Below are 12,981 nucleotides of genomic sequence, written 5' to 3'. Positions count from 1 at the left end.
GAAAAGTGCTCAAATAAGTTAAAAATAAATTCACTTCCCTAGAATTTTTGCTACTAATTTTACTACAATGTATCTCTAAATTGTCATGAGACTTCTCTGCCTTCACAACCTAAAATAGGGGACAGTGAATATTTGAGGGTCTGACTTAAAAAGTGAATAAACAGATGGTATTTTTCATCCATCTTCAAAGATTAATAAAAAACTAAGCACTGAGAAACTCAGAACTTAGAATGATTTAATCTAACTCCACTGTTTTTCAATTGCAACAAAAACCTACAACAAAAGATGAAAATATTTCAGCACAAATAACTCTTATTTGAAATATTTTTCTATACAGATATTGATTTCTAGCTTGATCAAATAATTTAAAAAATATTTTTTGAAATTAAAATAAAAATAAGATTACTAAAAAAATTTTTTTTTAAAAGCAATCGGGGTTAAGTAACTTGCTCAAGGTTACACGGCCAGGTGTTTCTGGGTGGGTGCTAAGTGTCTGAGCCCGGGATTCGATCTCCAGGTCTTCTCAACACTGGAGCCGGTGCTCTTACTCGCTGTGCTACCTGGCCGCCCCAGATTACTAAAAATTCTTGTGAAGTTTCTAGATTTTGTAGTTATATTTTGAATTTCTATGCTATCCTAAGTTTGTTATGAGAGAAACATCCGTTCTCTTATATTAATAATTCTACCTGTATTTGTCATCATTCAAAATGAAATCATTCTCTATTTGAAGAATAAACTTTTTCCCCTTATTCTTGAAAATATTTTAAAGAAAAGAATATTGGACCTTGGACAGGAAATAGTAAATGTCTTAAAATCTTAAATTTTTTCACTTTTGTAGCACCTATTAAAAAAAAAAAAAAGGCCAGTTCCCCTAAAACAATCTCTACATTTATAAATTATTTACTCCCCAAAGCTAAACTACAAATTCAGCCTGTTCTCCCACCATCCCCACCTTAATATTACTTACTCGGACACGTGTGCTAGCTTCACTTGCAGTTCCCAGCATATCAGAAAAGCTCTGTTCACACAAATGCAACAACACAACGAGGTACAGACCCGAGCTGATAAACTCATACTCCGCCTTTAGTAGAGAAGGAAAAAAAGGAAAAGAAAAAAATGAGAATAGTAGAATCAAGATTTAGATATATAGTGACTCAGTTCCCTGATAAATAGAAGAAAAACACTCATACACATTATGTGTCCCATCAAGGAACAAGGTTAAACTTTTTTTTAAAAATACTCAGAAAGGCCCTCTCAATTCAGAACACCATGCCATCTGTTGTATTGGGAAAGATGTTCATTTTAGGCAGACTAAAGGAAAAAAAAAAGTTGACTTTTTTAGGAATAACTGATGAAGCCCTTAAAAGATAACTTGATTTTACAATAGTTTTCTTTGGTAAACAATTTATTTTTAAAAGGGATTTTTAAATCATGTAAAATGGTAAAGAACTTTATTCATTTTCTATAAATCTCAGAATATTTAAAAAACTTATTCCAAAAATTTCTATTCCCTTAGCTATAACTTAAACACACAAAATAAAAACTGAAAAGGGAATTAGATACTAAAACTTCCCAATCTGTAAAAACCTATTTGTCTTTCCTGAACAGCTGGAATGGTATTAGTGAACTACTACTACTTTGATAGGTAGTATGGTCCTAAATAATATTTGTAATATCAAAATCTCTCTGACTTCTGCCACAGTCCAGTTAATGTACCTAAAGTATAAATTGCATTTTTAGCAAAAGCTTCAGCAGTTTACTAACAGATTGTCTAAGAAATCTTTAATCACTTCTCTAATTCTCAAGTTAGTTATCCCTCTAACATTAGTATCATCAACACAGGCAGAATCCATCTCTACAGAAGTAAAAAAGGGAAGAGGAACTGCCTTGAAAAACAAGTTTGAACTCATTCCAGATAAGGAAAGAAATTCTATTTATATACCTTTTAAACATTTTGTGTAACTAATCATGGATTATGACAGATAATGAAGAAGTTCCCATATCACTAAAATTAATCATTCACAACAGCCCAAGCAAATCAAGGTCAGGAAGATGGACAAATGATCATTACCAATGATTCCTGGGATTTAACAGTTAATTTAATAAGACTAGTGGTAATTTGGGGAGCCACAGTCTTCTCATTTCATTAGGAATGTTTTAAAGGGCCAAAAGTTCCAGAAGAGATAATGAAACTTCTAGAAAAGAAAGTCAGAAAAGAATGTCTCACTCAAAAGTTAAAGTTGGAATGGGTCATCAATGACCAAGTCTATTCTTCACTCCACATTCTCTGAAGTAAAAGGCTTTCTTTTCTCTTCATACTCATTTTCTCATTTTTTTCTTGCTTTGAAAAGAACACATACAACTGCCAAAATGGGCTCTTCAGATGTTAAAATCAGTGTTAGTACAGTTTGGCAGATGACACTTTTCTTTCTCAAAACAGAATAGGCTTTATTTCTATTAGGTCAAAGCATTAAGTCAAAAACAGTACAGCAAGCAGCAGGTAAAAGCTGGTGGGAATCACATCTCTCTGCCACTCCCCTTCTTATTTGTCTCCTTTGAACTTATCAGTCCTAATACTAACGTCTGTAATGATATACAAGAGTGGAGAAACTACCCCATCAGAAAAAAGTATATAGTAGAAAGAAATTTTTTTTAAAAGGTACTCAATTGCTAATGAACAGGCTTGACTGAAGCTATATGAGAGAGAGCTATTTTGGGCATTTCAGGTTCTAATGAGAAATACTAGAACAATCAACTATGATATATGAAAATCTCAGTCCTTCTGTGCTTAATTAAAAATAGTAAAAAATAAACTTTGGTTCAATTTTTATTCTTGATCCTTTAAGTATATAAAAACTCCTTAAATGTGAGCTGTTTTTAAATTTTTTTCAATGAATAATGAAGGTTGTTGGAAACTAATCAACTCCACCTCTTACAGTCAAAATGGGGGAGGGAGGTAAGAGAAGGCAGAAACTTATGCAAGCGAACGTAGTTGAGGTAAATCAGTATTAATTTGATCATAAAGAAATCATTAATATATTTTATGGGGATAGTAACAGTATAATGTTAAAAATACAAAGTTTTTCAGAGTTAAATGGCAATTCAAAGAGTGAAAGCAGAAGCAATGAAAAGAAACAGAATGCTTATAGCATATCGTTCTACTCCCTTCTTGAGTTTTTGGAGTGGAGCTAAAGTTGAGTGCCACCAAATCTCTAACCAAATTCTTGGTAATTTCCATTTGTACAGGTAAAGAGGAAAAGTACTTGAAATTGGTCAATACCTATTCACAACAGGCATGTGGAAACAGAAAAATCCTAAGAGGAAAAAATTGCATAACTAATTTTGGAAAAATTCTTCAAACTTAAATTTGGTAAAAAGTTTTAAGATAATAATTTTCATATTACAAAACTCCATTACATGGATTTAAGCTTCAGAAATTCAAAATTCTTAACTTGACTAGTTTTTAACCTTTTATTTTAAAAAAGAAAACAATATGGCAGGGTCACTAAAGATACTATGAGAAAATCTGTAAAAAATAATTATTGCTTAGGGGAGGCTAGGTGGTGCAGTGAATAGAGCATCAGCCCTGGAGTCAGGAGGACCTGAGTTCAAATCAGGCCTCAGACACTTGACACACTTACTAGCCTAGTGACTTTGGGGAAAAAAAAAAAAAAGAAAAGAATAAAGGCAGAAAAGTCACAGAATAAGTTCTGAAACTCCTAAAATAATGAAAAAGGCTTAAAAAAAATTGCAGCGATCCTGACCACGACCAAATCGATTTCCTCAAAAGTTGTCCTCTAAGCAGAGTACAGACACTTACCAAATTAGGCAAAATATACTAACTTGTTCATTTGCATGAGCCCTATGAAGTTCATGAATATCAAAATCCTCTAGGTTAAGCTGTAACTTTTCTTTACATAGTTCACAGGTGGTTACAGCTTCCAATGATGAACCTAGTAGAAATAAAATTCAAAGTCAAATTTTATTTTCATATACTTCCACAAAACTATGTGCATCCTCATCCCAAACTATCTTTAAGTTTACATCATTAACACATCGATTTTATTTATGAAAAAAATTAATTTTCTTTTTTTTTTCTTTTTCTTTCCTTTTTTTTTTTTTTTTAAAGCAATCGGGGTTAAGTAACTTGCTCAAGGTTACACGGCCAGTTATTTCTGGGTGTGGTGCTGAGTGTCTGAGCCCGGGATTCGATCTCCAGGTCGTCCCAACACTGGAGCCGGTACTCTTACTCGCTGAGCCACCTGGCCGCCCCTAAAACATTAATTTTCAAAGCAGGAAAATACATTTCTTTGAATACAGAAACAGGCAATTTTCAATATATGTGTCAAATAACTTAGTGTCTGAAATATAAGTCACTTGCTCATGCTTTGCTTTTCCCAGACACCTTTGGAAAGTAATGGAATTTACAGTCTTCCTTGACATAGCAACATGAAAACAATGACAAAGTCTGTTCTAATAACTTAATGTCATAAACAGGAAGAAACACACCCTGGTCAAGTGTGTTTGGAATGTAAATACCTAGCAATTTTTAGGGGCTAAACACTTGCCTCATCTGTCACTAGTCCAACTGCTTTAGGAATATGGAGAGGGGTAACCCCTGTCTGAATCAGAGCAGCATTTCCTTACCCAAAAATACCCTTAACCCTCAGTCACTTTCAGATTTCAGGATCTAAATGACTGATAATAATGCTGAGTCAACCATATATTGTGGTTATCATTTTTTTAAACATTTCATAGTATTTTTTTTCCTATTACATGCAAAGACAGTTTTCAACATTTGTTTTTCTAAGATTGAGTTCTAATTTTTTCTACCTCCTTCTTTTCCCTCCACTCTCCCTAATAGAGCAAGCAATCTGATATAGGTTATACATGTGCAATCATGTTAAACATATTTCCACATTAGTCATGTTGTAAAAGCAGAATCAGAACAAAAGGGAAAAACCCAAAGAAAGAAAAAACAAAAAACAAAAGAAGTGAGAGAATAGTATACTTCAATCTATATTCCTACTCCACAGTTTTTCCTCTGGATGTGGTTAGCATTTTTCATCATGAGTCTTTTGAAATTGTCTTGGATCACTTATTGTATTGCTGAGAAAAGCTACGTCTATCAAAATTGCTCATCACACAACTTTGCTGTTTATTGTGTACAATGTTCTCCTAATTCTGCTCACTTCACTCAGGATCAGTTCATATCATGGTTATTTTTTTTTTTTTTTAAGCAATCAGGGTTAAGTAACTTGCTCAAGGTTACAAGGCCAGTTATTTCTGGGTGTGGTGCTGAGTGTCTGAGCCCGGGATTCGATCTCCAGGTCGTCCCAACACTAGAGCCGGTGCTTTTACTCGCTGTGCTACCTGGCCGCCCCATGGTTATTCTTAAAGGCATACACAGTTAAGGGCAGTTTTCTAAAGAGCAATTTAGTAATTAACAGAACAAAATGTAATAATCATAAAATATATGACAATTTGAGAACATAAACGTAGGAAGGCAGGAATATACCTTGTGACAAATAACGTCATCAGCATTGAATAAGAAATGAATACTCAAGAGACCAGGAATGTCTAAAGACTCAATGCATCTAAAAATGTGTTGCAAGGTCTATTCCACTTGATTTTCACCATAAGTTCAATTTGGCTTTAGACTGAAATCACTTTGTCACAGATTCAGAGCAGGAAGGGACCTCAGGTCATGTAATTATATACATCTATCTAGAGAAGAAGTAACTGAAACCCAGAAAGACTTTTTAACTGATGTGCCTAAAATCACAGAGTAGTTCAGCAATATTTCCACTGTAGCACATTTCTTGCCAATAAACTTTGTTGCTCTTTTACACCTTTTATTAAAACTATTTTCTTATGTAGAAAATCTCTAAGAAACAAGAACAAACTGCAAAGGACCTTAAGGGTCACCTAATCTTAATTTTGCAGATTTATCTGAAGTCCAGAGGGTTTAATTGATTTATCCAAGGAAATGCAATCAGTTTGTGGCAAAGATAAGACTGGAACCTCAATCTTCTGATTAGAATCTACAACTCTAACAACAGAAGCATACTGTCTTCTACATGTTTAAGTTCAAGTGTTGAGAAAACTGGGTAGGGCTGCTAAAAATTAATTATAATGATTAAATTTCTGAATGCAAATAGAGTCATCTAAATAAACCTACAAACTTTTTTCAAATACCAGTGAATAATTAAATGTCAGTTACTTAACATAAGAATTTAAGATCAAATAAGTCCTCCACTCTGGTAATAACTCAAATTGTCTAATTTTTATAGTACTGAACAAAAACTGATTACAAAAAAATTATACCCAGTGTTATAAAAAAAAATTCTCACATATGACATGCCAAATCAATTAACAAAACAAAAATATTAAAGCAATGCTGTAATTCATTGTTTAAATTGAGCTTTTTATTTTTTCAGGATCACCAAACTTAGAACAGCTAAGATAGTGATAGATATTCTAGCAATCATTAAGGTAGAAGTCCGTATTATCAGTAATAGACTCACCCTGGAATTTCCACAACATTTTTCCAGGTAAAGTGTCATAGAAAATAAAGATTCTCACGCCAGTCCATAAAAGCATACAGGGAAAGATAACTGTAATTCAAAATAATATGGAAAAATAGCCAACTAGAAGAGAATAAGTCTACACCAAGAATATGCTTCAGTACCATAGCTAGAGAGTTGAATGGCTAACACTGCCACCTCTCTCCTCTCCCCACTTCCCAGGGGAGCACACTATTCCATAAATTGTAGGATCCAGTTCTTCAGACTATAGAGTACTCACTTAACATGTGTCTTATATTGAAAGGGAAGTAAGGAAAAGAGGTAAACTGAAACAGCAAAGCAAAATACTAAAGTTAAGAGAGGAGACAGCTGAAATCATCAAAATGAATTCTCAATTTTAAGTTATTAAAATTTTAGAAATATCGTTGAACCTAAGTAAATCACTTCAAGATATGATTTTGAATTATGAAATGGAGAATTCCGGAAAATAATTGAGATTTTACAGTGAAGTGATTCTACCAGTAAATCAAATATTTAACTGAAAAATTTTGAAATGACTAATATTTATGCTTTGAATAAAAATCAAATTTTGTTCATTTAGCACACTTTAATCCCACATGCCTCTGAAAACATTCTAGTTGATTAAAAAATAAGATCCTTATTCAAACAATACTAAAAAACTCAATATTTTAACCTTATTAAATAAATCTCAACAAATTCCTAATACTCTAAGGAGAATTTTAAAAAACATTTCTGCTCCAGATCATACCGACCTCTGCATTACCCAAGTTTCAACTAGTCAACAGTAAAAAACTGCGGCTATCTCCATCAGGAACTTTCTCTGCTCTCCAATTCCAAACACCTCACCCATCTTATACATATAAATGCTACCCTATACCCCTCCACACTCCCCATACCTGCTTCTTGGTTCCAGTCTTAAAGGAAGAAATAGCCCTTCTTCTGGCCAATGCCTTCCCTACTACTTGTGTCCTTGATTCCCAACCCCTCCATCAACTTGCCTCTTCAATCTTTTATCTCTCACCTTTACTTTTAACCTCTTTATCCAACTGCTCCTCCATGGTTGCTACAAACATGACTACATCTCCTCTATTCTTTAAAAACAAATAACAAAGGGGCGGCCAGGTGGCGCAGGGAGTAAGAGCGTCGGCCTTGGGAGACCTGGGATCGGTTCCGGCCTCAGATACTTGGCACCCACACAAAATAACTGGCCGTGTAACCTTAAGCAAGTTACTTAACCCCAATTGCTCTAAAAATAAATAAAAACAAACAACAAAACTTCACTTGACCCCTCCATCCAAACAGTTGTTTACTCTTTTCTATTCCACCTTCTCAATATCTCTCCATTTCATAACCCTTCTCTCCACTAACACAACTACCTTGGTTAAGTCTTTCAACAACTCTCACCTCAACTACTGAAAATAACTTCCTAATCCATCCTTCACAGAACTGCCACATTATTTTTTGAAAGCATAGGTTTGACCATGCCACTCTCCTGTTATAAAGAAGAGTTCTTCTGGAGGCTCTTCCCATGGTCTTTCAGTAAAAATACAAACTCTTATTTGTGATTTAAAGCCCTTCATACTCTGACTCCAGTTTATTTTTCCAGGTTGATTATACAATACTATCTCCCTCTGCTACTGCTCTGCCCCACCCCCTGGGTATTCTATGCTCAAACTGGCTTGCCTGCTACTATTCACCATAAATAATATTCTATCTCCCACCTCTATGAATTTGGTTATGATGAGCCTATGTCTAGAATGCTTTTCTTCACCTTTGCCTCTAGTACTTACAAAAAATGAATTATGATGCCACCTCCTTTAAAAAGACTTTCCCAACCCCCACAATCATGCTTCCCCCAAACATTCTCCATACTTCACATAACCACTGTGTGATTCTGTGTATATATCCTTTTTTTCCTTATCGGCGAATCCAATTTGTGAACCAAACTATCTCACATTTGCACTTGTTTTCCTAGCAAGTAATAGCATCTTAATCTTAAACGCTTGTTGACTGATGACTAGATCACATTTTGTATTCACTATTTTTAAAGTCTAAAATACATCCTCGATTTTAATTTTATTTCATTACTTTAATCTGATGGAATAACAAACACTTTCATTTGTCTACTTCAGAGAAATAAATGTTCTACTTACCAAACCTTAAAGCCTACTGAAATGTTATTATCATCACCTAACTTCTGAGGTGAAAAAAAATTTTTTTTTGGAGGGCAATTGGTGTTAAGTGACTTGCCCAAAGTCACAGGGCTAGTAAATGTGTCAAATATCTGAGGCCGGATTTGAACTCAGGGTCTTCCTGACTCCAGGGCTGATGCTCTATTCCCTGTGCCACCTACCCACCTGAGGTGAAATTTCTTAGCTAACAACAGAATTCCTATTATGTGCCCAGTGCTACGCTAGGTGCTGGAGATATAAAAATTCTATCTGCCCTTTTAAGGAATTTACATTCTCTCATAGGTAGACAACATGTACACATATAAATATATACTAAATAAATGCAAGACAATTTATGGGGGAGGCTATAGGACCTGATGGCATAAAGAATCAGAAAAGGTGGTATATACAAGATGACATTTAAGCTAAGCTTTGAAATAAAAATAGGCTATCATAGTTTCTAAATGAAAGAAATCTAAAAATTTAGGGTTTATACATTTTTGGTACAGTTATAAATACCAAGTAAGAAAAGCTACTTTAATACAATCAAGTTTGGAAGTATTAAACCAAACTCCATGCCAAATTTCATCTTCAAAGCTTTATAAAACTTAAAGAAGATGCTTAAACTTAAAAGGATGTAATTTGGAACCATGCCCCAAAAGCTACTAAATTGAACAAACCCTCTGACCCAGAAATGCCACTAAGTCTCTACCACAAAGAGATAAAAAAAAAAAAAGGGGGGGAGGGAGAACATATATATAATTATTTATAGCAGCTCTTTTTTAGTAGCCAAGAACTGGAACAGAAACTGAGGGTATGACCATCAATTGGAGAGTGACAACACATGAATGTGATAGAATATTATTGTAAAAGAAATGATGAAGGGGATGGTTTCAGATAAACCTGGTAAGATTTGCATGAACTGATATAAAGTGAAGTAAGCAGAACCAAGAGAACAATTTATGCAGTTAACAGCAACATTGTAAAGAAAAACAGCTTTGATAGATTTAATAACTGATTAACACAGTGACCAATCGCGATTTGTGATGAAACAAACTATCCACTCCAGAAAAAGAACTGATTTTAGACTCAGAGTAGATTTCATCTATTTCTTTTTCTTTCCCCTTTTAAAACTAATGAATAAATTTATTTTGCATGTGTATATGTACTTGCAAAGGGTTTTATTTTTCTTGCCTTTTTCAATGGGTAAGGGAAGTAGAGAATTTAAAACTGAAAATAAAATTGATTTTAAAAAAAGGAATGCTAAGCTACATGAGCAGAATCAGAACACTGTACACAGTAACAGCAACACTGTGCAATGATCAGCTATGACTGATTTAGCTCTTCTCAGCATTACAATGATGCAAGACAATTCCAAAAGGGAACTGTCATGATGGAAAATTTTATCCATATCCAGAAAAAGAACTGATGGAGTCTGAATGCAGACTGAAAGCATAGTATTTTCACTTTATTATTTTTTTTGTTCTGTTTCTTCTTTCACAGCATAACTAATATGGAAATGTGCTTTATATGATTGAACACACGTAACCTAAAACTGCTTATGGTCTTGGGGAGGTGGGGAGAATTTGGAACTCAAAATTTTATTTAAAAAATGAAATGTTAAAAATTGTCTTCACATGTAATTGGAAAAAATAAAATACTATAAAAAACACAAAAGGATGCTAGTTTTATCATTTTCATTTCAGAAAATACTGTTTTTCACTTGCAAGATATTGAGGAGCAAAAAGGTAGAGATCAAGTATGCAGTACTCCTATGAGTTTAACAATGAGGGGGAAGAGAGAGCTAAAATAGCTTAAAGAGATGGGAAGGTTTTTTCCTAGGATGGAGAAATTCAAGCATGTTTGTAGGCAGAGGAAAGAGATGACAATGAGATGGGGGAAGGCAAGGGATGAAATAATGATGCTCAAATAAAGTAAGACCTGTGGGCCTGGCCTGGTCACTTCCCTATATTCAAACTCTAGTATTTTATATTATTATATCTTCAGGGATTCCCCAAACCCACTCCCTCTCCCCACCCCCCAAGCCTGTCACAACCTGACCCCCTTCTTCTACCTTTCTAGCAAAACTGGTCTTCTTCTTGTTCCTAGCACATAATACTCATCTCCTGGCCGTGTACCTTTTCACAGGCTGTTCTTCATGCCTGGAATACATTCTCTCCTCAACCTCTGCCTTCTGGTTCATTCCAGCCTCAGCTCAAACACTATCTTCTGTAAGAGTGCTTTACTAGTTCCCCTAATTGCTAGTACTTTCCTTCGTAGATTACTTTCCAATTACAATGCATGCATTTTGTATGTAAAATTTTCTGTCACACTGTCTCATCCATTATTATCATGTCAGTTATTGAAGGCAGGGGTTCTGTTTTTGCCTTTCACTGTAAGCCTGGCACATAGGGAGCATTTAATAAGAATCTCTTCTACAACGTTACAAGTAATCATCAAATTCCACTTAAAGACCTTTGGTCATTTCTTTGTAGGAATAAAAACTCAATTAAGGTAAAAGAAGAAAAATGTGGGTGAACTTAGGTGGTAGTTTTGTAACTTTCCCAAGCAAGGCTCCACTGCTCAGGAGGAAAAAAAGTATCCCACCATTGACAAAATGGTGGGATATCCAGAATTAGCAACACAGGAAAAGCAGAAGTTAAAGATTCAAGTTTGGAGGGAAGAAAAATGCTGAAATCACTAAAAAAAAGATGAAGACAGTAAAGAGTAGTAAGTGGCAAGATGGAAGACTATGAAAACAGGGAGAAATAGAGCGCTGAGAAAGCATAATAGAGAAAAGGAATATTGAAGTGGTAGAAGGAAAGGGGTTTTAATCATACAGAAGAATTTCAGAGTTTAATGTTTTAAGAAGAAATGTCAAAAGCGAAAAGAAGACTGAAGTTACTTAACTGCACAGACACCTGCTCTCAGATCCATGTAAGGCATGGCTCTAGAGAAGGAAGAGACCTATGTCTCCTGATTCCAATTCCTTCATTTAATAAATAAATCTATATATAGAGTTTAAGTGGCTGGCCTATGGTCATATAGGTGGCAGAGTCAAGATATGAACCCAGGTTCTGTGCTTCCCACCCCCATCCTCCCATTAAAATCCTTGAGAGAACAGACTGTCTTTTTTATAGTCTTTGTATTCTTAGTGACTAGCATAAGTGAGAAACTTCTCTCTATTGTTCTAGGAAACTTCCCTCTATTGTTCAAATATGAGCTTCAGTTTCTTCATTTGCAAAATGAGAGTAATACCTTCCTAATAGAATTGTTTTGAGAGTCAAATTAAATTATGTCAAGTGCTTTACAAATTTAAAGCATTACATAAATGTCAGTTACTTTAAAAAAAAAAAGATTACATATAGGCCAGTGAATTAGGAGGGCCATTAACACTAATACTTCAGTCAATCTTGATGTATACCTCAATTATTATTAATCCATTTTTAGATACAAGAAAACAATGTGACAACAAACATTAAATTACTTTAGCTAAATGTTATACAAGGAAAGTGAAAGATAAAATGTCAACTAGGAACACTGGCATTAAATCGATGAAGTGATAATAACACAAAAGATTTAAAATTTTGTTCTTTTAAAGTAACTGAAAAGAGGGATGGCAACAAACTGTTTAGACATTCACTTGAATAGATATCAGTTAAGCAAATGACAATAGTCATTTTCAGGCTCTTTGTCTTTATGAATACTGGCAAAATCGTAAGAGTCCTGCCAAAAGATTTTGTATAGTAGTTAAAGCATCACTAAAATTGTACTTTCAAAAAAAAGATAATACCTCTAACATCCACATTATAAATTTTTTATTAAATAATATCAGATAAGGCCATAATCTAGTACACTGTCAATGAAAAAGCTCAGTGGTAATCCTGAAAAAGTGTAAGCTTGGAAGATAACCAGTCCAGAAGAAAAATTAATATGAAACATTTACATATCCCTTTCACAATCTTTATTCATTTGATCCCGACAAATAGAGAGAAGTAGTCAGCAAGAAAGATATTACTTGAGGGCATCTAGGTGGCACAGTGAATAGAGCGCCGGCCCTGGAGTCAGGAGGTCCTGAGTTCAAATTTGACCTCAGACACCTAACACAAAAACTAGCCGTGTGACCTTGGGCAAGTCACTTAATCCCAATTGCCTTCCAAAAAAGAAAGATATTACTTTCAGGAATGGGGAAATAAACACTTATCACACACACACACACACACACACACACACACACACACACACACACACACACACACACA

At 34.4% G+C, this 12,981-nt stretch overlaps 2 protein-coding genes across 7 annotated transcripts in view; one reads left to right on the top strand and one right to left on the bottom strand.

Moving 5' to 3' along the window:
- MARCHF7 (membrane associated ring-CH-type finger 7) overlaps nt 1-12,981 on the bottom strand; it is a 61,286-nt gene that overhangs the window by 5,172 nt on the left and 43,133 nt on the right. For 3 of the 6 annotated variants that reach the window (XM_069080616.1, XM_069080613.1, XM_069080617.1), the window contains 2 exons: nt 3,821-3,953; nt 968-1,081 (listed from right to left, as the gene is read on the bottom strand). In XM_069080616.1, the coding sequence (XP_068936717.1) occupies nt 968-1,081; nt 3,821-3,953 (247 nt within the window). The remainder of the gene's footprint in view (nt 1-967; nt 1,082-3,820; nt 3,954-12,981) is intronic. The other 3 variants (XM_069080614.1, XM_069080615.1, XM_069080618.1) reach the window with 1 other exon arrangement.
- Nucleotides 1-12,981, top strand: part of LOC138155384 (CD302 antigen) — a 220,016-nt gene that overhangs the window by 205,409 nt on the left and 1,626 nt on the right. The gene's annotated exons all lie outside the window — the stretch shown is intronic.

This window comes from Petaurus breviceps, unplaced genomic scaffold (assembly GCF_028583685.1).
Source record: "Petaurus breviceps papuanus isolate PSGF00001 unplaced genomic scaffold, PetGlider_PUasm1.0 91133, whole genome shotgun sequence".
In the NCBI taxonomy this organism is placed as follows: Eukaryota; Metazoa; Chordata; class Mammalia; order Diprotodontia; family Petauridae; genus Petaurus; species Petaurus breviceps.
Note: the sequence above shows the minus strand (reverse complement) of the source record. Positions and strands in the feature narration are given on the sequence as shown.